We start from the raw sequence: 23,495 nt of genomic DNA, 5'->3' as shown, positions 1-23,495 counted from the left end.
AGTGATTCTGAGTTAAATGTAAGAACTGATCATTCTGAGGAACACTACATAATAGAGCCAATAACTAATAGTGTATTTTCCAACATTTCTATGAATTTGTTATTCTCATAAATCAGTACTTATAAAATGCTTCCCAGTTTTTGCTCACATTTTAAAGTAGGTTTAAAGGAACAAAGGAGTAACACCGGGGTTTTAGTTTAGAAGAAAAATATTTAGACCAGAGGGGTTTCTTAAGAGCACCGACATTTTTAAAGTTAATAGACATATCAATTAAAATCTTCATTAATATTGTCACTAACAATAAATTTTACACTGATGTACATCACATTTTAATTAATCCATCTATATGGCACAGCTTTACTGTCTGATCAGTAGCTAGGCAACCAGCAATGATGCCTTCAATAACATTCAGTCTCATTTTCACATTTTCTGGTATTTTATTTCCATTTACTTATTGCCTGATTTCTACTAGAACTGTTAAATTCTTGGAGTAATAAGATTTGTCTGTACCCCTGCAAGGATGCATATATATTACTGTCTTGTCATGAATCCTTGAACAACTTCATTTCTGCTTATACTGAAGGGGTCAAGTCAGCCATGGGACCTGTGGCAAAGGCTTGAATAGTATATTAGACTTTCACAAACATCATTCTACATGGTTCCGGCTTCATCCATTTTCTATTGGTTATCCGAGGTCGGAGTCATGGGGGCAAAAGCTTAAGCAGTGAAGGCCAGACTTCCTTCTCCCTCCCAAGTTGTTAACAGGCCAGCCAAGAGACTGTCCCTCCAGTGTATCCTGTCTTCCCTGGGATCCTCTCTTGGTGGGACAGGCCCAGAACACCTCCCCAGGAAGGTTTTTCTGATTAACAAATTGCTCTTAAATGAATCCTAATAAATCACTTCTGTTATGTCACAGTAATTATTTTGTTCCAAGAAGTGCAGCTTAAAAAAAAAACGTAACAGAACAAACAAGCAACTAAATTTGAGAAAAGATTCATCAGAAATTTAATCAAAGTGAACCAAGGCTATAAAGTTATGCATAACTGAAATGCAAACCAAAGAATTAATGAAAGATATTCTCCTCATCCAAGCGTATCTCATTCAGATCTTTTCAAAAGCATCACATGCTTGAAAACATCCATGAACAGTCCTATAAGCTGTAAACTTTTATATAATCACAGTTGAAAACTGAGAAAAAGTAGACAAACTAAAACAATATGCAAACTGAAATAGTAAAAAGAGAATAAATCCAACTTATTTTACATAGCAAAGGTTAAACATTCATTAAGTCTTTATAAGTCAATCAAATCTTTGGAGGTAAAAATCCATTTGGATCATGTGGAAGAGAAAATACTTTATGAAGTAATGACTGTCACATTCACTCTGTATGGATAAATAATAAAAATGCTGAAATTTTATCCCCCATGCAATTCCATATAGTATTAATGTTAACATTTACAATATAATATTTAGTAACTTTACTATTGCACTTCATTCACACCTTCAGAGCAGCAGAAACGGTTGTAATTCAAGCTTTATTTATCCCCAAAACTAAAAACTTGAAAGTGCACCATAAGAACAAAAAGACAAAAATAAAACAATTTATAACAGCAACATATTTATCTTGCGCAGTGCTTTAATTTTCCTACAACTCTTCTAATTTTTCTGGTGTATAGAGTTGGCAAAATCTGGAGCAGCTACCTCATTAGAGGTTCTGCTCTGATTAAACCAGTTCTCCAGATCTGCCTGATGCAAGTACGGACTCGACCTCTACCAGGACTCTATAAAGTTGCATTAGATGCCTGCTTGGATTGCACTGGATCATTTACATCAGAGCTGTGTGACTAGATTAGTGGACAGATAAAAATGTTCATCAACAGTCAAAAGGCACAGAATGACACCCAGGAAACAACAAGAAGGTCATTAATCATCCATTAACGCATCTTTAATTTAGCATTTCTTTTCTTTTCTTTAAGACATCCTCATATGCCCTCTTTGCTGCCTCCATTGGTGATTTTGCTCCCTCAGCTGCTTTATGCCCGATGACACCACCCATTACCCCTCCTGCAGTAGCCGCCCCCACACCGGCTATCACTCCAGCAGCTAGTACTACCTGTCCTTCTACTGCAGCTGCTGCAGGTGCCCTTGACAATGCTGGGATATTGTTTTTTACAAGTCTCACTATATCTAATGGCTTTTTCACGTTTCTTTTAACAGCTTCAACCATGGCTGCTACAACAAAAAAGGCCCCTAGCAAAGTTCCCGTTGCCGTCCCTGCCAACTGGATCAAAAGTTCATTAGTGACATTGGTTTTAGCCTGTTTTCTGATCTCATCTGGGGAGAAGTTTCCTGATGACTCTCTTATTTGCTCCTCCTGTTTCTGTATTTGTTTCTCCACATTCTGCAGAACATCATTGGTGTAGTAGCCTCCATTTTTTTCCATCACCATCTCATCTATTGTACAGAGTAACGCCTCCAACTGGAAACAGTTGCTCCTGTAATTATTGGGCTCATTGTTTTTCCAGTATTTACTATCAAAAACATGGCACCGGCCACCACATCTCTCCACTAGATCACTCAGCTTCTGGTTCTGACTGACAAACTCTTCAATTTTCATCCCTTCAGGCAGCTGGTTCCCATGTGTGAAGACAACCACAGCATATTTTAAAGCATCTTCTGAGAAATATTGGCATATTTTACTGACAACTTCCTGCTCCTGCTGTGTGAATTTGTCCACTTTCAGTACAATGAGGAAAGCATGGGGCCCAGGGGAGCACTCTGTCATACAACTCATTATCTCAGGCTTTAGATCCTCCTCAGACTTCTCCGTGTCAAAGAAACCAGGGGTGTCGATCAAAGTGAGGCTCCTTCCATTGACAGACGTGGTCTCTGCCTGGCATACTGTAGTTCCAGAGTTAGGAGAGTGGTATGCAGTGAAAAGATCTTCTCCAAATATGCTGTTACCCAGGTGACTTTTCCCACTTCCAGTTTTCCCCAGCAGAATGAGCCTCTTTGTAGTCGGTGCTGAAGGAGAATAATGATTCTGTTAATGTCTCTTGTTTGTCTCAATATTATGGAACAGCAGCCATTGTAGGGAGGACGCTTTGGTTCAAATAGGAAGCATTACTGAAAAGACTCCAGAGGAGGAGGAAGGAAAAGAAGAAGAATTTCTACTCATTAGAAACAAAACAACTATGTTGAGAAGTGTCTCCAGAAGGTGGGGATATAGACGACTTTTTTTAGTAGTTCCATTTCTAGAAATAAACTTCAAAGAGGAAAACAATAAATGCAAGGTGTGTGAACATCCAGAAGAGCAAAATAAAGACAGCACTTCTTTAGAAATTACTTTATTCTCTACAAATATCAGGGATGTCCAAAGCTGATCCTTGACGGCCACAGTCCTGTAGGTTTTAGATATTTTTCCACTCCAACACACCTGATTTAAATTAAATGGCTTCCTTAACATCTTGTTGTCAAGTTCTGCCCTAGCATGTAGACCTGTTCATCTGATTTAGGTGTGCTGCAGCAGGAAACACCCAAAACCTGAAGGACAGAAACCCTTGAGGACTGACTTTTGACACGCCTGGCTTATTAACTCATACAGGAAAAAGTGTATGTACAGCAACTTTTCCCCAAAACAGACAGAAACCAGCTTAAGCTACCTCATCCACTTATGTGTGTACTAATGGGAGTTCTTCCAATTTTTGTATGTTTGTTCACCTTTTCTTGCAGACATCCTCTAAACAGACAATAACAACAGTGAAACCCAGAAACCCAGCTAGCCGCTGACAATAGACTGGATTCCAAAGCTCTCAGATCTTTAATATTTACACCCACCTTGATTTTGGTCTTGCCAGACTTCCAAGGCTTCTTGGACAGATTTAAAGGCCTGCAGAACCTAGGATGTATACAGATTATTTAAATGTCAGGATACACTTATCTGAGACATTATTAGCTGATGTTTATTTATTCGTTAATTTGTTTAAATGTATTTAAATTAAATTAATTTATTTAAAAGTGTGTGAATTTAGAATGGCCACCTTGTGGTGTGACCCCTGCTATGATCCATGTCTACTAACAAAGCCATATAATAAAAATGCCATTCTGACAACATGACACTGCTTCAATTATGATAATATCATCAATCCAAATGTAATGGATGGGCAGGAAATCTGAAAAAAGTTAAAGAAAACTAATAATGGTGGGTAGTGGTAGCCTAGTGGTTACAGAGCTGGAATGGGTCTGAAGAACCTGGGTTCAAATCAGAGGTTTTCTCACTCTATTTTAAGCAAAAGATTGGACTTTAAAGCTCCTCCATGGAAGAAAACATTTAATACCTCACTGGCATCAGGGTGAATGACAATGCGAACCACAAGCGGTGTGCTGCTGGCCCGGTTCTGCTGAAATGCATTAACCTGCTCCAGTAAAATCTTGGCTACCACACTGTCAGGAAAACCCAGGGCGATCCCAGCTCCGAGTACAGGCAGAGCGATAGATCCAAACCCTCTCTCCTCACAGGAAGTCAGGATGTTGTTGATGCCCAGTCTGAGAACCTGTAAAATATTGATTTTCAATATTTTTCAATTACAAGCAAAAGGAAAAAACTATATTACAGCAAACTGCTCCACATGTACGCTCCATAATTTCACCTCCACTGCAGTTCCATCTAGGTCATCATTCCAGGGAATGAGGTTGACGAAGAGTAATGCATCAGATGGAAGTCCAGCCAACCCCTCCAACAGCACCGAGTCACCATAGAGACTTTCATCTCCTCCTGCCTTTCTAAACAATGAGGTCATCTGAGAACCAACCACCTGGTTTAAAATGTTCCCAACACGGGTCGACAGGGGATCATTGCCGACCATTGGAGATGCCAGTGCATCAACCTTCAAGAAAAAGAGATTGGAAAACACAGAATATCAATTATTTTTGCTGGTGATCATATTTCTGGTCACTTGTTTAATATAGGTTCAGCTTTCACTAAGTTATTCTCAACAGTTTGTTACTTGAAGGATTTCTCACCTGCTGTGTTTCAATGGTCCCCTGAACAATCTCTACACGGATTCTGCCTCCAGGAGCTCCAGCAGCAGCTCCAGCAGCAGCTCGTCTTTCTGCATCTTGGCTATCAGCATCCACCGGAAACTCCACATCACTTGCCACATTGTTTCTGTTACTTATCCCTTCAAGAATCCTGTCACACGCCTCCTGCATGGCCCTCACCACCTTTCCTCTGTCATCTATCAGTATTATTCTGCTCAGACTGCGATCACGCCGACTACTAAACTCTTTAACAGCAGCTGCAATAGCCTCAGAGCACACTGTGACAGGAACACCATGCACGCCTGAGCTGATACACGGCATGGCGATGGACTTGAACTTCATCATTTCTGCTAAATTAAGGGCATGTTGGACAGTTCTTTCCAGTAAGATTCTCTCTCTGCCTCCTGCTTCTCCACCCACTGGCCCCACAGCATGCAGAAGTTTCTTGCATTTCAAGTTACCGCCTGTGGTCACTACTACTTCCCCTATAGGAATTTTTCCATTGTGCTTCACTAAAGCATCACTGTCACACTGCACATCAGGACCACCTGCTTGACTCAGTGCAGCAGCAACCCCTTCACTGTGGTCCAAATCCTCATTAGCAGCATTCACCAGGACGTCAGCATCCAGACTGGTGATGTCACCCTCACACACCACCACCTGGAGCCCATCACTAAGACTGTAGCTGGCTACTACTGTGTTTCCGTCACTCAAACTTAAAGGTGACATATTCTCAATGAAACCTGACATGTCCTCTGCATCAAAAAACTCTTGGCGTGTATCTGGATCATCCTCACATTGGCATGAGTCGCCATCAAAAAGCTCATCCTTGTCAGCTTTCCAGTCACTAACTTCAGCTACAGCGCCAGGCTGAGTTTGGCTCATGGCTGAAGCGTTCCCTTCTGCTGGGTGAGGCTGAGAACAGCACACAGAGGTGAAGTCTTTGTTCAGGTCTGTCTCTGTGTTTTCACTTTCCTTCATGTAAAAAGACACATAATTATCAAGTTGTGGTTCATCCTCTTCACCACTTGGAGGAGCAGATGAAGCAGGAGTGGATTGAGGGTTCTGTATTAAAAACACACCTTAATGTTAACATTTACTGGTTTTTAATTACTAAAATATATCAAAGTAGAAAATGTTACAGAATTATGAAATGTTGTGCTAACCTCTGCTGCAGGTGTGGAGTTAGTGGTGTGGGTGGAGGTGGGAGGCTCCAGGCTGTCCCGGACAGTGAGCACAAGACGAACACCCGCGAGGTCCAAAACATGCTCGGTTCTCCTAAGTACTTCTTGCTGATCTAAAACAGAACATTTACAACCTTATGTTATACAGAAAAAAAATCTTAAAGAATTAAGACTGAGCTGAATAAATGCTTCTTGTAGCTTTAAAATAGTCTCAGCAGGTGATTCTGAAAAACAGTAGAGAAGCATACAGGTGTTAATATGGCAGTTCAGAAAGTGTATTATTGAACGCTGCCTGCTGCACACACTTTACATACACCCCAATGACCAACTCTACTGACCAGATAATGCCTTCTTACTGCAGTAAATGTAAGAAAGTTTTGTTTTAATTTACAAAAGTTCTGTGGGGTGTACAGCTTTTGGAAGACAGTATTTCTCAGTCTGCCAGACTCCGTTGCATTCTACACTTCTTACAGCGTGTTATTTGACCTAATTTCTTCTGAGTATTTATGTAATCAACGTCATGAACGTCATGACATAGCTACATGACGATATAAAAACTGTAATCTTCGAGGGAACTTAGTCATGATTGCTTTTTTACATTGTGTTTGAACTTCTTTGAAATGAATAGTTTAAGGCCTACGTACAGAAAAAAAAACTGAGAATGCATTGTGCTAAAAGCTAAAAGAGACGAAGCAAAACCTCACTGGCACTACAACAAACAAGAACTAAAGTTACCTGCACACTGTTCTTTTTATCTTTTTACGTGGTGAAATCCAGCGTACAAAGGACGGTAAGCGATACTGAACGAGAGCGCGCTGCGCGTACAGGGGATCCATTTCCTATCAGGAATAACTATTTGGCACAACACCAGATAGGCTGTTTAAAGTTAAGTTTCACTTTCCATGTAAATGTCCTGTTTGTATTTACATAAGTACCAAATAGAGTGTAGGCATATTCGATAGTTGAAAACAAATGAAATGAATGAATAAAAATCACAAAAAAACTTCTAAAAAATAAATAAATAAAACGTGGATATACTACTACTACTACTACTATATTATTATTATTATTTTTATTGTTATTTTTATTATTGTTGTTTTTATTATTATTATTATTTCGGGGGCATTCTTTAATAGAAGAATTATTAACCCACTTTGTGCGCAGAAGATGTTCATGTCTGGCCAAACCTCACTGACACTACGACAACCGTCAAACAAGAACTAAACAACCTGCATGTTGTTCTCTTTTTCTTTTTACGTGGTGAAATCCAGCGTACAAAGGACGGTAAGCGATACTGAACGAGAGCGCGCTGCGCGTACAGGGGATACATTTCCTAACAGGAATAACTATTGGGCACAACACTTGGTAGCCCGTTGAAAGTTAGGTTTCACTTTCCTTTCCTATCTTGTTTGTATTTAGCTACTAGAGTGTATGCATATTCGATAGTTGAAAACAAATAAAATTAAATAAAAATCACAAAAAACTTATCAAATAAAATAAATAAATAAAACGTGGATATACTAGTATATTATTTTTTTTTTTTTTTTTATTATTATTTCGGGGGCATTTTTTAATAGCAGAATTATTGACCCACTTTGTGCGCAGAAGATGTTCATTTCAGGAAATAAAGCGAATAATATTCGAAAAGGTGCTGATAATTTCGCGTTTCTTTGCTCTACCTTTCTGATTTCTGAAAGTTATGCTGTAGACGTTTTCAGCCACGGTTGTCAGAGGACCGCTGTCTCCTCCGCCTGATCGCCGACGGACACGGAAATATCTTTCCACTTTCTTCATTTGCTCTCTGAGATCCTTGTGGCACCCAAAGAAAACAGGGTACTGGTAAAATCCGTCCATCCTTCATATGGGAGCCGTTAAACTAAACTTCAAAACAAAAAAGTATGCGCTAATTTACAGAGCGTGGTCTTGCACGTCTCCACTGTAAGAAAAACAACGTTCAACTAAAACTGTGTCCTGCCCTGTCTCTCTGGCTTCCTATGCAATTTATCGTATTGCTCGGTTTCTCCTCCCTCTGTACAGCTGCGCCTAACGGGATTATTGCACACATGTCCCTTTTGAAACCCTCAAATTCTGCATCTTTAAACTTTACTTGAACTTCGCCTTCGTCTACAATACTTTTGTGTTAAATAAACATTTTGCTTTTGCCTGAGCAAGTCCTTCCTCTGCAATTATAAAAATCTGCCACCAAGCCTCAATAAAACTTTATTTATTTATTTATTTATTAAGTTAGTTAGTTAGTTAGTTAATTTGTTATTGTTATTGTTGTTCTTGTTGTTCTTTATTTTGCTCCCAAAACAAACAAAATGGAGGGAGAAAACTACAATTATCCTAAATAATTCGTCTTTTGCCTTTTCTGAAAACTTAAAAACCAACAACAAAACCAGAAATCTGGGAGAAATCATGGACTCAGACCTGATTTTCAGCAGTGATATTAAGACAGTTTTTAAGTCATACTTTTACCACTCAAAAACATGTTGATTAAAGGTTTGATGTCTCAGTAGGATTTAGAAATACTTGTCCATGCATTTATCTTTAGTAGATTAGACTACGGTAACACTGTACTCACAGCTCTCCCTAAACAGTCCATCAGCAGTTAGTCCAGAACGCTGCTGCACGAGTCCTCACTAAGACCAAGAAAGTGGATCATGTCATTTCAGTCCTCAGATCTTTACACTGGCTGGATTTTCAAAATCCTGCTTAGTTTACTAAGCACTGAATGGTTCAAGACCAGGATATACGGAAGATCTTGTGGTTCGTTATGAACCAGTCAGATCCTTCTGGTAGTCAGGGTCAAATCTAGTTTCTGTTCCCAGAGTCAGGACTAAGCATTCAGTTTTTATGCTCCTCACATGTGGAATAAACTCCCCTGCCCTGCCTTGTCTTACATTTGGTTATAGAAATTTTCTTCAGGAAATTATAATAATTTTTGGTTGTTTGAACAAAGCTAATGTAAGCACTTTTACATGTTCTTTTTTAAGCGTATCTAACAAATTATTACTGTATCAATGTTTGATATTTTTAGTTTGCATCTAGCTATTGATACTTTTCATTGAATTGATGTATTAGTGTAGATCAATGTATTTTTACACCTCAGATTATTACAACATAAAAGTTATTTTTAATACAGTTAAAATGTTCAAATACCATACATTGTAAAAATTGTTCTCTGGTTTTGGGTGGCAGTGGTAAGGAGAAGTAGACATAAGAGACTGTAAGAGCGAAACACAACAGTTACTTTTAAACACCCTAAGACACTAAAAAGCCATCTTATAAGTAACGTTTTCATATTTTCATGTGTTACCTATGGCCAAGATCTTGGGCAATGTCTCTTTCAGCATGGTCTCTATTTTTTCTCTAAGGTGAGACCATTGAAAGAACGTAGAAGACCAACACTTGGTGTAAAGTCTTCAGAATCATCTGAAGTGGAGAGAGACTGGAAAATTTGAGAGGAAATTAGTCAATACATTTAAAAATAGATGCATAATATTAAGTCGTAAAATAGACAGTGAACAAGACCCAGAGATACGTGAACTCCTCCACTTGGGGCAGGATCTCATTACCGACCCAGAGAAGGCACTCCACCCTTTTCCGGCTGAGGACCATGGTCTCGGATTTGGAGGTGCAGATTCTCATCCCAGCTGCTTCACACTCGGCTGCGAATCGCTCCAGCTGAAGATCATGGCCAGATGAAGCCAACAGAACCACATCATCTGCAAAGAGCAGAGACCGAATCCTGAGGGCACCAAACTGGATACCCTCAACACCTCGGCTGCACCTAGAAATTCTGTCCATAAAAGTTATGAACAGAATCGGTGACAAAGGGCAGCCTTGGCGGAGTCCAACCCTCACCGAAAACCACTGATTTACTGCCAGCGATGCGGACCAAGCTCTGACATCGGTCATACAGGGACCGGACAGATCGTACAAGGGGGTCCCGCACTCCATACTCCCAGAGTACCCCCCACAGGAGGTCCCGGGGACACGGTTGAACGCCTTGTCCAAGTCCACAAAACACATGTAAACTGGTTCAGCGAACTCCCATGCGCCCTCCAAGACCCTGAAGAGAGTGTAGAGGTGGTCCACTGTACCACGACCGGGACGAAAACCACACTGCTCCTCCTCAATCCGAGGTTCGACTATCAGACAGACCCTCCTCTCCAGCACCACTGAATAGACCTAACCAGGGAGGCTGAGGAGTGTGATTCCCCAGTAGTTGGAGCACACCCTCTGGTCCCCCTTTTTGAAGAGAGGGACAACCACCCCAGTCTGCCAGTCCAGGGGAACTGTCCCCGATGTCCATGTGATGCTGCAGAAGCGTTTTAGCCAAGACTGCACCAAAGCATTCAGAGCCTTAAGGAACTCTGGGAGGACCTCTTCCACCCCCAGGGCCCTGCCACCGAGGAGCTTTTTAACCACCTCAGCGACCTCAGTCCCAGAGATGGTAGCACCAACACCAGGATCCCCAGACTCTGGTTCCTCATCAGAAGACGTGTTGGTGGGATTGAGAAGGTCTTTGATGTATTCCCTCCACCACCTCACAACGTCCTGAGTCGAGGTCAGCAGCCCCCCATCCCCACTGTACACAGTGTTGATGGAGCACTGGTTTCCCCTCCTGAGCTGCCGGATGGTGGAGCAGAATCTCCTCAAAGTCGCCTGGAAGTCGCTTTATATGGCCTCTCCAAACTCCTCCCATGCCCGAGTTTTTGCCTTAGCGACCACCAAAGCTGCATTCCGCTTAGCCTGCTGATACTCATCAACTGCCTCTGGAGTCCTACAGGCCAAAAAGGCCTGATAGGACTACTTCTTCAGCTTGACGGCATACCTTACTGCTGGTGTTCACCAATGAGTTCGGGGGTTACCGCCACAACAGGCACCGACAACCTTACGGCCACAGCTGCGGCTGGCCGCCTCAACAATAGAGGCACAGAACACAGCCCACTCAGACTCAATGTCCCCCACCTCACCAGGACATGGTTGAAGCTCTGCCGGAGATGGGAGCTCTCTTTCTGACAGGGGACTCCACCAGACTTTCCCAGCAGACCCTCACAACACGCTTGGGTCTGCCAGGACTGACCGTCATCCTCCCCCACCATCTGAGCCAACCCACCACCAAGTGGTGATCAGTTAACAGCTCCGCCCCTCTCTTCATCCGAGTGTCCAAGACATGCGGCCGCAAATCCAATGATATGACTACAAAGTCGACCATCTAACTGCGGCCTAGAGTGTCCTGGTGCCAAGTGCACATGTGGACACTCTTATGCCTGAACAAGGTGTTTCGTTATGGAATCATGTCTGTCAGTTATATAATCAGTGATGAGCACAGAAGTCCAACAACAAAACACCACTCGGATTCAGATCAGGTGTCCATTCAACCCAATCACACCCCTCCAAGTCTCGATGTCATTGCCCACGTAGGCACTGAAGTCTCCCAGCAGAACAAGGGAGTCCTTGGAAGGAGAGCTTTCCAACACCCCCCCAAGGACTCCAAAAAGGGTGGGTACTCTGAACTGCTGTTTGGTGCATAAGCACAAACAACAGTCAAGACCTATGCCCCCACCTGAAAGCGGAGGGAGGCTACCCTTTCGTCCACCTGGGTAAATCCCAATGCACAAGCACTAAGTCGGGGGTCAATGAGCATGCCCATACCTGCTCGGCGCTTCTCACTGGGAGCAACTCCAGTATGGAAGAGGGTCCAGCCCCTCTCAAGGACAGTGGTTCCAGAGCCCACGCCGTGTGTCGAGGTGAGTCCAACTATATCTAGCCGGAACCGTTCAACCTCGCGCACCAGCTCATGCTCCTTCCCCGCCAGAGAGGTGACATTCCACATCCCTAGAGCTAGCTTTTGGAGCCGAGGATCAGACCACCAGGGTCCCTGCCCTGGGTGGCTGGGCAGCAGCCTCCCAGCTCAGACTGCACCCGACTCCTATGCCCCCTCCTGCAGGTGGTGAGCTCACGGGAGAGGGGGCCCATGTCACCCTTTCGGGCTGAGCCCGACCGAACCCCATGGGCAAAGGCTCGGCCACCAAGCACTCGTCTCCATGCCCCACCTCCAGGCCTGACTCCAGAGGGGGCCCTGGTGACCAATGTCCGGGCAAGCGAAAGCTAGGTCCATGATTTTTTGTCATCATAGGGATGTTTTGAGCCATGCAACGTCTGGTTCCTCCCCTAGACACTTGTTTGCCATGGGTGACCCTACCAGGGCAATAAAGCCCCCGACAACATAGCCACTAGGATCATCAGGACACGCAAACTCCACCACGGTAAGGTGGCAGGTCAGGGAGCATATGGTCACGAGCTGTGGGTGGTGACTGAAAGAACAAGATTGCAAATACAAGCAGCCGAAATGAGTTTTCTCTGTAGGGTGGCCGGGCTCTCCCTTAGAGATGGGGTGAGAAGCTCGGTGATCCGGGAGGGGCTCGGAGTAGAGTCGCTGCTCCTTCGCATCGGTACCGGGTACCACCCACCAGAAGGAGGCTCCGAGGAAGACCCAGGACACGCTGGAAGGACTACATCTCGCGGCTGGCCTGGGAACGCCTCGGGATCCCCCAAGGCGGTCTGGGTTTCCCTACTTAGGCAGCTGCCCCGCGACTCAACTCCAGATAAGCAGCAGAAGATGGATGGATGGATGGATGGATAGAAAATAGACAGTACATCTATTTTCAGTTCTAGGTTGAATGTTTCAGAGCAAAATTGAAGACTCACCTGATGTTTACTAGGTAAATATAACCTCAGATGAAATACAAATGATAATTTACACTCAATCACTATTTATTTAACAAAAACTTAGTCAAAATGCGGAAGTTCATAAAAAACTAGGTACATCCCATGATTCTATACCTTTCTAAGCACCTTTAGACTAAACGGACAACTTTAAGTAGTTTTTTTTTTGTAGGATGTTATCAGTCTCTCATATCACTGTGGAGGGATTTTGGACCACTCTTGTTTAAAACACAGCACTCTTAAGCTCCCACCACAGTATTTCAGTCAGGTTAAGGTCTGGACTTTGACTAAATTGTTTCAGTATATTAAGTTTTAAGCGCTCTGGGTAAAAGCGCTAAATAAATACAGACCATTTAAGTGTTCCTGTTGCTGTGTTTGAAATCATTGTCTTGTTATGCAACCGAGTGTTAGTCAAGCTTTAGCCATCTCAGTCACTGTGTACTGGCTCACAGGGAAAATGCGTAGTTGCTGCTTTTTGTCCCTTGCCGGCGGCTATAGTTTCAAGATGGCAGACCGTCATGGCGCTTTCCTACCCGTTTACCTGTCATATGTATGAACAAATCTAAAATTCTTCACTTACGAGAATGTGTCAGATCATTGGTCATAATACACCAATAACCCATATCTACAGTACATGCAGACATCAATTTTGGCCAGTAAACAACAGAAAATGTCCCACAATGTCCCTTTAACACTAGAAGTCCCAAAGCACAGCCATTTGGCTTTTCTAACTTTCGTGCCCAAAAGGTCAGCCAAGTAGCTGGATTAGTTTTGAGCTAATATCCTAACTAAGATGTGAACAGCCACCATTGTTCTGTAAATGAAGCAATAACTCACATGAAACTGAAAGGTAACTAATGTTGCTTTGCCTTTACCTGAATGAATCAGTGTGTTGTAATGTAACAAGAGAGGTGGAGGTTTAGAACTAATATACAATATTTTGTCACATCATTGTTTTCCTGAGCGATTTCAAACAAAACTTTGTTTTGGCTGCAGTGGGTAATGATATTTCAACTTTCGTGATCACAATGGAAAATTGTTTTCCCCTGTCTTCTTAGTGAGGAGTCGACACATTTTTTTAGTATTATTATTTCTTGCTGAGATTTATTGCTGATGCACAAGATTCAAACAAGAATTTTTTTCTTAAAAATTACTGCACGAGAATATACATACACACAAATCTATGCAGCATGTGCATAAACTGATAAAGAAAAAAAATACCCAATTCAGGCTATATAAATCTCACGTGCAGAGATGGTGGCATGTGCTTCTTTTTGTGTTTGACCTGAATTTCAGCACTTCAGCCCTCTTCACTGTTCTTTCTGCATTTGCCACACGTGTACTTGTAGCAATCAACACAGCATACAGTAGTGTGATTGTTCCTGCACCAAAAGTTCACCTGGAACATTACCCTTTTTCCTTGGCCAGGTGTTGCCGTAGAAGATTTTTAATCATCATTAATCAAAAGTTACATCAATTAGCTTTTATGAACACTTAACATTTACATGTATTACATGACAAAAATCTTCTAATTTGTTAATGACAAGAGCATGGTTTAGCTTTCCAGTCTGCAGCCATGTTTGCTCAAGGATTGTTTCTCCTGCCATCAAGTGGTTACAAAAATTATTACCAATATCAACTGAGGTGAAAATCGGCAGCTTGTCCAACATACCTCATAAGATTTCATGCATAGGCGCATGAGAACAGAAATGTTTTTAACCTGGATTTAAAAATGTCTACATTTGGTGAAAGTTTAATCTCCACTGGCAGTTTGTTCCATTTGTTTTGCAGCATAACAGCTAAATGCTGCTTCTCCATGTTTAGTCTGGACTCTGGTCTGGACTAGTTGACCAGAGTCTTTGGATCTAAGATATCTGCAAGGTTTATATTCTCTGATCATATCACAGATGTATTCTGGGCCTAAACCATTTTGGGATTTGTAAACAATCAGAAGGGTTTTCAAATCTATTCTGTGAGTGTAAAGATTTCAAAACTGGTGTGATGTGTTCAGATGTGTCATTTAACACTTTGACCAGAGCTGTTTCAGTGCTGTGATGAGGTCGGAAGCCGGACTGAAATTTATCAAGATTTCCACTTCCATTTAAAAAGTCATTAAGCTGGTGAAATACAACTTTCTCAATAATCTTGGAAATAAAAGAGAGGTTAGAGACAGGTCTATAGTTGTTCATTATAGAGGCATCTAGAGTCCTTTTCTTTAGGAGTGGCTTAATAGCAGCCATCTTTAGTGACTTGGGAAAAATGCCTGATGTCAGTGAGCTGTTAACTTTCAGTAGGAGATCACTTTCTACTGAGGTAAAAACTCTTTTTAAAAAGTCGGATGGTATCATGTCCTGAGTGCATGTTGTTGATTTCAAATGCCAAACTGTTTCTTGTAGGACTTTTAAATCAACCATTTTAAATTGCGACATAACATCAGAATTATTTCCAGGTTTTAGACACAGACTAGTTTTCTTGTGTGACTGTGTGGAATTATTATTTTGTCTGATTGTAAGGAGGACACCATTGTTTAAAACAAATCATAAAAAAGCCAGACTGGAATTTGCCAAACTACATATTGACAAGCCACCAAGTTTCTGGGAAAACGTCCTATGGACAGATGAGACAAAAATGGAACTTTTTGCCAAGACACATCAGCTCTATGTTTATAGATGGAAAAATGAAGCATATCCAGAAAAGCACATTGTCCGTACTGTGAAACATGGAGGAGGCTCTGTTATGTTCTGGGGTTGCTTTGCTGTATCTGGCACAGGGTGTCTTGAATCTGTGCAGGTGCAATGAAATCTCAAGACTATCAAGGGATTCTAGAGAGAAATGTGCTGGCCAGTGTCAGAAAGCTTGGTCTCATTTGCAGGTCATGGGTCTTGCAACAGGACAATGACCCTGTGATGGCCGCCTAGGCAGCCACACACTGAGCCTGGTCTGGTAACCTTTTTCTTCATTTCAGTTAAATCATTTTATTTAATATTTACCATTTCCTTTATATTTCACATTTTCCTTAGCAAGTTTGGCAGGGGGGTTAACTGATTGGGTGCACACTTTTAGTTGACTCATTCTTGTCACCTTGTTTGGTTTATTTTCAGTTAATATGCATTTTCTTTGAGTTACTAGTTTCTGGGGAAGTTGCTGTGTGGGAGGCCCAAGCCTGCTAAGAGTCCCAAGCCTGCTAAGAGTCCCAGCTGAGGTGGATCTCCATTGACGAGGCTACAGCCTAATTGGATTCATCCATCTTTCAAAAAGATAGTGGGAGAGGGTTTTAGATTTTCTATTGTTTTGTATTACTTTGTTTATTCTTTATGTAGAAGTATGATTATTTAGATTTCTGTTTCCCTAATGAGTTATGAGTCTAAATTGTTTAAGTTCTGTTGTGAATTAAGTTTATTAAGGTAGCTGAAGATGGTTATGTATTTCCCTCTTGTGTCAAAATGGTCTGATCAGCCAGTGTATATAGTTTCCCTTGTGTGTCAGTTTGGCAGGTCAGTTAGTTTTCAGTTCCTTATGTTGATGTTCTGTTTATTTGACCTCTTTTATGGGCCCAGAACTTTTACTTAGGAATTTGTATTTTTGTTGTTTTTTGGTAAAATTAAATGTCAAAAGACTTTTTCTTTAAAAAACCTCCTGTGCTCTCTTCATCCTTGGCCTCGGTCCCTCACAGACCCAAAACACAGCTTAAAACATCCATGAATGGCTAAGAGGAAAACATTGAACTATTCAAAAGTGGCCTTCTATGAGCCCTGACCTAAATCCTATTGTGCATCTTTAGAAGGAGCTGAAGCATGCCGTCTGGAAAAGGCTCTCTTCAAACCTGAGGCAACTGGTATGGCAAGCCGTTTTGACATTTATTAGGTAAACGGGATATGTATTTCAGATATCTGTATTTCAATTCTTCCTAGTCAAAATGGACATTTCAGATATCTTTAATTCAATTCTTCCTAGTCAAAATGAACATTTCAGATATCTAAAATGACATTCTTACTAGGACAAATGACGTCACATTCTCCATTCATGTGTATTGTGTTTTTACTTCTAGCTATCCTAAATGGCATTCCTCCTATCTAAAATAAACATTCTGGATATCTGAAACAGTATTCTTACTAGGAAAAACGTGAGTTTCTGATATCCAGAATCCAATTGTTTCTAGTCATAATTTTCATTTCAGATATCAGAAATGAAAAACACATTTCAGATAGCTACAAAATCATTTCAAACATCTACAATATTTTTTAAATAGTAACAATGTCATTACAGATGTCAACTACTGCTAATATGACTTGTTAAAATTACATTTCAGCTATCTACAATTATAATTATGTCTAGGAATAATGCAGTTACAGATACCTACAAACATATTTTAGTTATCTTGAGACAGAATGGTGGGGCACCATTTTGACATAAAAAAGACTAACTGACTCTCCACATTTCTATTTTAGGTAGCATTAAAGCATTCTTCCCAGTTTGAATAATTTTCTTGCTCGTCTGAACTGCTTGTTTCCTGTTCAGAATTACAGTGTTCCTAGTGACAATTGTGATAAAAGACATTCTATGGCAAGCAGTTTTGACATTTATTAGCTTACTGGGATATGTATTTCAGATATCAGTAATTCAATTCTTCCTAGTTAAAATGAACATTTCAGATATCCAAAATGACATTCTTACTAGGACAAATGAACATTTCAGATATAACATTCTTACTAGGACAAATGAACATTTCAGATATCTAAAATGACATTCTTACTAGGACAAATGAACATTTCAGATATAACATTCTTACTAGGACAAATGAACATTTCAGATATCTAAAATGACATTCTTACTAGGACAAATGAACATTTCAGATATCTAAAATGACATTCTTACTAGTTAAAATGAACATTTCAGATATCTAAAATGACATTCTTCCTAGTTAAAATGAACATTTCAGATATCTAAAATGACATTCTTACTAGGACAAATTACGTCACTTTCCCCATTCATGTGTATTGCGTTTTTACTTCCAGCTATCCTAAATGACATTCCTCCTATCTAAAATAAACATTCTGGATATCTGAAACAGAATTCTTACTAGGAAATACGTGAGTTTCTGATATCCAGAATCCAATAGTTTCTAGTCATAATTTTCATTTCAGGTATCAAAAATCATTACTAAAACAAACTAATGTAATCACCCGCGTGTGACCCATAATACTTAGCGGCTCACATTCCGTATTTAACACATTCAGCTTTGTTAACTCCGTTTTCTCCATAAGTTGTAATGGCATTAGCGGTCATTGACAAGAACAACCTAATTTAAAATCCGCCCTGTTTTTTGATTTTGGTAATTCCTTTTTTTAATTTTTCCTTCTGAATGGACTTTATGGGCAGTCTCTTCCGGGTCACGATAAGCCAGCCCAACTACTTCCGGTTGACAGCTGCCAAAGTGGTTAATATGGTGTTTTTTACCTGTTGTCTTCAAGACTTGCCTCGCATCAACGTGGACGATGTCCACAGGATTTTCCAGAAGCATACGGCGACGTCCGCAAGCAAGCGGATTAAAGGCTTTAAGTTGTATATCACCAACTTTATACACGATTATGAAGGTAAGTGTTTCGCTAACAGTGGTAGCTCGAAGGTAGCATCATAAGAAGACAGGCAGCTAGTCAACGTGTTAATGTGATTAGGACACTGTGTAGTAAGAACAGTAAATATTAAGCTCACATTTTACACAGAAATATATTTGGTCTGTTTTTGACATATAGTAATGCTTTGCTACTTATATTGTGTGTTCTTCGGTTAGCACCATTTGCTAATAAGTCACTACTGCTCCTCTTCCTCAGTTTCCGACAAGAGTGAGACAGAAGTGACAGTGAGGACAAAGTGCTTCAGATCCATGAAAAAGAGCCAGAAGCCGCATTCATTGAGTGTAGGGAAATGGGAGCAGCGGGAAGAATTTACTTATTAAATATGACCTCAAACGGCAGTTAGTTGCAGTACTGGGTTTTGATGCTGCTGTAATTTTTGCTATTAATGTCTGTCGTTCAGAGGCATTTTCTACTCTGGTTTATTAATGTGATGGGAACTATGCGGCTCTACATTTATTGTCAGGAGTTTTTTTTCATTTAGACGAAATAAGGGGAAACGATGCATATTAATGAACATTCAGTCAAATATAAATATAGCTCAAGACTAATTTCCATCTGTAGACCCCCTGGCAGGTTACTGGTACTACAGAAATGCACACTAGACAAAAATAATTCAGTATTTTATATCTATTCAGTATTTTAATATATAAGAATATTTGGCTAAAACATATAACAAGTTTAACAACTTTAGTTGCTGTGTTTTTATAAGTCATACCAGTGTTAGGGCTATCATTCACTGCATGGATATAAAAACACTTCACATGGTACTGTTTCTATCAACTTCTTTTACAGGTGGTTCTCAAAGACACTAAACCTGTTGAGCTGCTGAGTACCAGTGTTCATGTGTTGCTGGGCTTGCCCTGTGCAATCATGTTGCAGCCTTGCTGTATCAGTCTGCTGATTACAGCCAGAAGGGACTTACAGCTGTACCCCCAACACAAAGCTGCACAGATTCTGAACAGCAGTGGCACAAACCTCGTAGTCAGGTGAAAAATCCAAATTTTTTAACATAATGTTGTTAGTTACACACATACAAAAACATCATCTTTAACTTTTACATTTCTTTACAGGGCTTCAAACCTGGTCCGACCAATCAGATGGTGATAGTATCAGCAAGACCCAAAGAAAGAAGACTGGCTGAAGGAATCCGGTAATACATTACACATAGAATAGTTCATTTATTTTCCTTTGTCTGTTTCATTGAATTTCCCTTTATAAGCATCCACACATGCACACTCTTCTTCTTAAAGCACACAGCTTGTTAACAGTGAGGCACAAGAGAAGGCATAGATGCAGTGAGTACATAGTACATGGTAGATGATACCAAACCAACAAGCAGCATGAACAACTTCTTAAGAATAAAGTCTACTCCAAAGTTTGGCAGGTCAGAAGGTTATACTGAATTGATCTCATAAAATATTTGATATTTGATTAATAATAGTATAGTGTTTATATATATATATATATATATATATATATATATATATATATATATATATATATATATATATTATGCTGTTTAATTATATACTGTTTATCCATGTGATGTGCTTCAGAGAAGTTTGCCATGTGAGAGGACAGTCATCGGCAGAAAGCTTGGCCGTTCGAATCTCCCGGTCAGGCTACAAAACTGCCGACATGAAGAGAGGCTTTGAGCTGGAGCCTATGGCAATAGAGGAGTATTGTCTGGCGAGGGACGTCAACCACTACCCATGTGGCGTCATCATTCATCCCGATGCGCCGTGGTTTGGGGCTTCACCAGATGGTCTGATCTACGACCCAAAAGCTGAACCTGCATTTGGACTGGTAGAGGTGAAGTGTCCTCATGTCAGAAGCTATGTCGACTGCACTTACCTCAGGGTCTCTGATGACATACTTCAGTTAAAAAAAATCACATGTCTACTACTGGCAGGTGCAGGGGCAACTTTTATTAAGTGGATTTGAATGGTGCGACTTTGTAGTCTACACTGAGGATGACCTGTTCATTCAGAGGATTTACAGGGATGATGAAGTTCTACAAGCTAAAAAAGAGAAAACTGATTACTTTTACTTTTATCTGCCCATGCTTTTGGCATGAAAGTTATGATGCTTGCACTGCTTGTAAACAGAGGTGGGTAGTAATGTGGTACATTTACTCAATTACATTAACTTGGGTAAGTTTTTACAAAAAATGTACATTTTATAGTAGTTTTAAAACGGTGTGTTTTTTACTTTCACTCAATTATACTTATAAATTAACACTGCTTTTACTCCATTACAGTTGCATGCATTCCACTTGTTGCTTCTATTTTTTGGCCATTTATTAATATGAATCAGTTTTGTTACACGACTTCCACATGACCATCTCAGAAAACAAACACTGCGCTGGTGGCTACGTCAGTTTTATGAAGACTGTTTTAATGTGATGGATGTTTTATTCATGTTCATGTTTTTTTTCATCACTTTCAGTTATTGATTTTTAGTTAAAAAGAATATATCTGATGTTGTTCAGAGAGCACTCAGTATTTTAGTAATTTTTTTCAATAAGTACTTTTTAGTCTAACTAGAGTAATTATTTGGATGACTAGCTTTGACTTTTACTTGAGTCATATTTTTCTCATGTAACAGTACTATTATTTCAGAATTTTTGGCTTCTCTACCCACCTCTGCTTGTAAATAACAAACACAAAACAATTAAAATTCCACCGTTTGTGTCCCAAAGGAAGGCTGTGAGATCGCCTTTTTTTATTGCATCAAAATGTTTAAAACAGCAATAACAATATCACATTCAATGACTAACTATTCTACAATAATCACTTGCAATGTCAGATTTGATTGTTTTACTTTGCCCAAGCCTTAACCAAGGGGCGATTTTCGTAGTTCAGCAGGAGACATGCAACAACGTACAGTTGATTAATGTTACCAAACATATTCAAAGGAATGACTGAATCCAATAACTTGTGTTCTTTCAATCTTCGAATCACACGCTCCACATGCACTCTGAGGTGTGCGATTGCCTGCGTTTCCCTGACCTCACTCTCAGGCATTTGATGTCTTCCTGAAAGAAATGCAGGTCTGTACATCTTACAGGGCACACAGTTGTCCATCAGGAAGCCTCTGTCCACCATGATCGCTGAGTCTGGACGGAGAAGCTTGCAAAGACCTGATTCCACAAACAGCTGCTTGTCGCTGATCGAACCAGCATAGAGGGGAGAAACAAAGGTCACTGGACCATGTGGTGCTATACCAATCATTCCTTTCAGGGTGCAGTGGGACTTGTAGTTTGAGTAGACCTCACTCTGTAGCAAGGGAGAAGAAGGGGTTTGGCACCTCAGCTCAGTGCAGTCCAGAACCACAGTGGTGTCAGCATAGTCTCTGAACTCTACAGGTAGGTACTCCCGGATCCTCTCTTGTGTCATCCAGATTCTCTGTGCACCCAGGACAGAAAGCAAAAAATTGCTCCATGTGAGAATTATTCTGCTCACAGTAGATTGGTGGATTTGATAGCGGTCAGCCAGGTCCCTCTGCTTCAGTCCAAGGGCCAGGTAGTTCAGGAACAGGAACATCTCATCTATTGGGTGTAGAGCCTGTCCCTGTGAAATACACAAGATAAGAAATAAATGGTTGGCTGTACTACTTTATTGTGCTCTAGTTGGAAAATCACATAATTACAAATAAGGCCTACCATGGGAGCACTCAGTCGTCCAGCATCATCAGCAGTTAAGCTGGTCCCTCGGACCATGTATTTCAGTGATGGTTGAATGACCTGCCAAAACCGCATCAGGTGGTCATAAGATGCAAACCTGGAAACAGATGGAGACCTAACTTCACCTGAGGGACATTCCATTTTGTTTTATTTATTATTTTGAAAATTACGATAAGCAGGATAAATGTTAACCAAACTACATTAGTCAGATATTCAGTCATTTTTTTCCCCACACGCTGTGTAAATTTTTTTTAGATAGACATTTATTTATGCCTCAGTGGGGTAATTCATAGTGCTGTAGACAGCTGTACAATTTCAAAGTAAAAAAAATATGAATAGATAAACAAGTTGTGTATACAAATATATATACACACAACTACAATATAAATACATCAACACTGCTGTGAACAGGCCTAATTGTGGAGTCTGACAGCAGAGGGGAGGAAGGACCTGCTGTATCTCTCCACTGATGATGCTTTTGGTGTTCTTGACCTTCATCTGCGATCTGAAGTAAACCTTCCTGCTACAAGCAACCACCTGTTAGACCGGGGTCTTATTAATTTGTATTTCAGAATACGTTTTTAATTTCCATGTTCATGGAGTCTAACAAGTAAACCAGTCTATCCAAATATAAGAAGACCCCTCATTTCCCCTTGATGTTTCACTCTCAGCAGATATCTGCATCTGATCCATCCACCTGGCTGCTTACTACCTGTAGATTCTACAGGTGAAGCTCCTGCAAACTTCAGTTATACTGAGGGGTTACCTTATGAAATAAATGCTTAACATTTTCACAGTACAGGGCAGCCCCTTTCACCCTGCTGCTGTCAGACCTTACAATCAGACCTGCTCACAGTCGACAACATGTAAGCTAGATGTTTACAGTAATCAATAAGCAGAAAGCAATATACCATCTCCTGTGCTACAACTCAGCTCTTTATTTTCGCCAATATAAAAAATAAAATAATGGAGTTCCTCTTGTGACACTGTATTATTATCATCATCAACAACATTATTATTATTATTAAGAAGAATAGACTATGCATTATGTAGCGTGGCTATGTATCATTATTATTGTCATTGCTGTTATCGTTATTATTATCACTTCTAAATAGGGGCTCCATATAACTGGTCTAAAAGTATAAGATAACTAGCAAATGTACTTACCGGGTGAAAAAACGAATGTCCACATCGGACCCAACAAATCGCTGT

General features: G+C 40.5%; 2 protein-coding genes across 3 annotated transcripts in view; one reads left to right on the top strand and one right to left on the bottom strand.

The window, feature by feature from the left end:
- Positions 1-23,495, top strand: part of LOC121639986 (Fc receptor-like protein 5) — a 907,115-nt gene that overhangs the window by 174,850 nt on the left and 708,770 nt on the right. The window lies entirely within an intron of this gene.
- LOC121639994 lies at positions 982-8,207 on the bottom strand. Its single transcript, XM_041985628.1, has 8 exons — positions 7,904-8,207; positions 6,207-6,337; positions 5,756-6,105; positions 5,023-5,167; positions 4,650-4,886; positions 4,338-4,553; positions 3,838-3,898; positions 982-3,024 (listed from the first exon to the last, which is right to left on the bottom strand). The coding sequence occupies exons 1-8, from the start codon at positions 8,076-8,078 to the stop codon at positions 1,946-1,948; spliced, it is 2,394 nt and encodes a 797-aa protein (XP_041841562.1). The 5' UTR covers positions 8,079-8,207; the 3' UTR covers positions 982-1,945.

Source organism: Melanotaenia boesemani, chromosome 5, assembly GCF_017639745.1.
Source record: "Melanotaenia boesemani isolate fMelBoe1 chromosome 5, fMelBoe1.pri, whole genome shotgun sequence".
In the NCBI taxonomy this organism is placed as follows: Eukaryota; Metazoa; Chordata; class Actinopteri; order Atheriniformes; family Melanotaeniidae; genus Melanotaenia; species Melanotaenia boesemani.
The sequence above is the reverse complement of the archived record's forward strand: the minus strand, read 5'-3'. Positions and strand labels throughout refer to the sequence as shown.

Bases quoted from the DNA above. Each gene is read 5' to 3' on its own strand.
- LOC121639994 (XM_041985628.1), bottom strand. From the start codon at position 8,078: ATGGACGGATTTTACCAGTACCCTGTTTTCTTTGGGTGCCACAAGGAT. The intron at 4,887-5,022 runs GTGAGAAATCCT...TTTTTCTTGAAG, and splicing joins GGACCATTGAAACACAGCAG to GTTGATGCACTGGCATCTCC. The intron at 4,554-4,649 runs GTGAAATTATGG...AATATTTTACAG, and splicing joins TAGATGGAACTGCAGTGGAG to GTTCTCAGACTGGGCATCAA.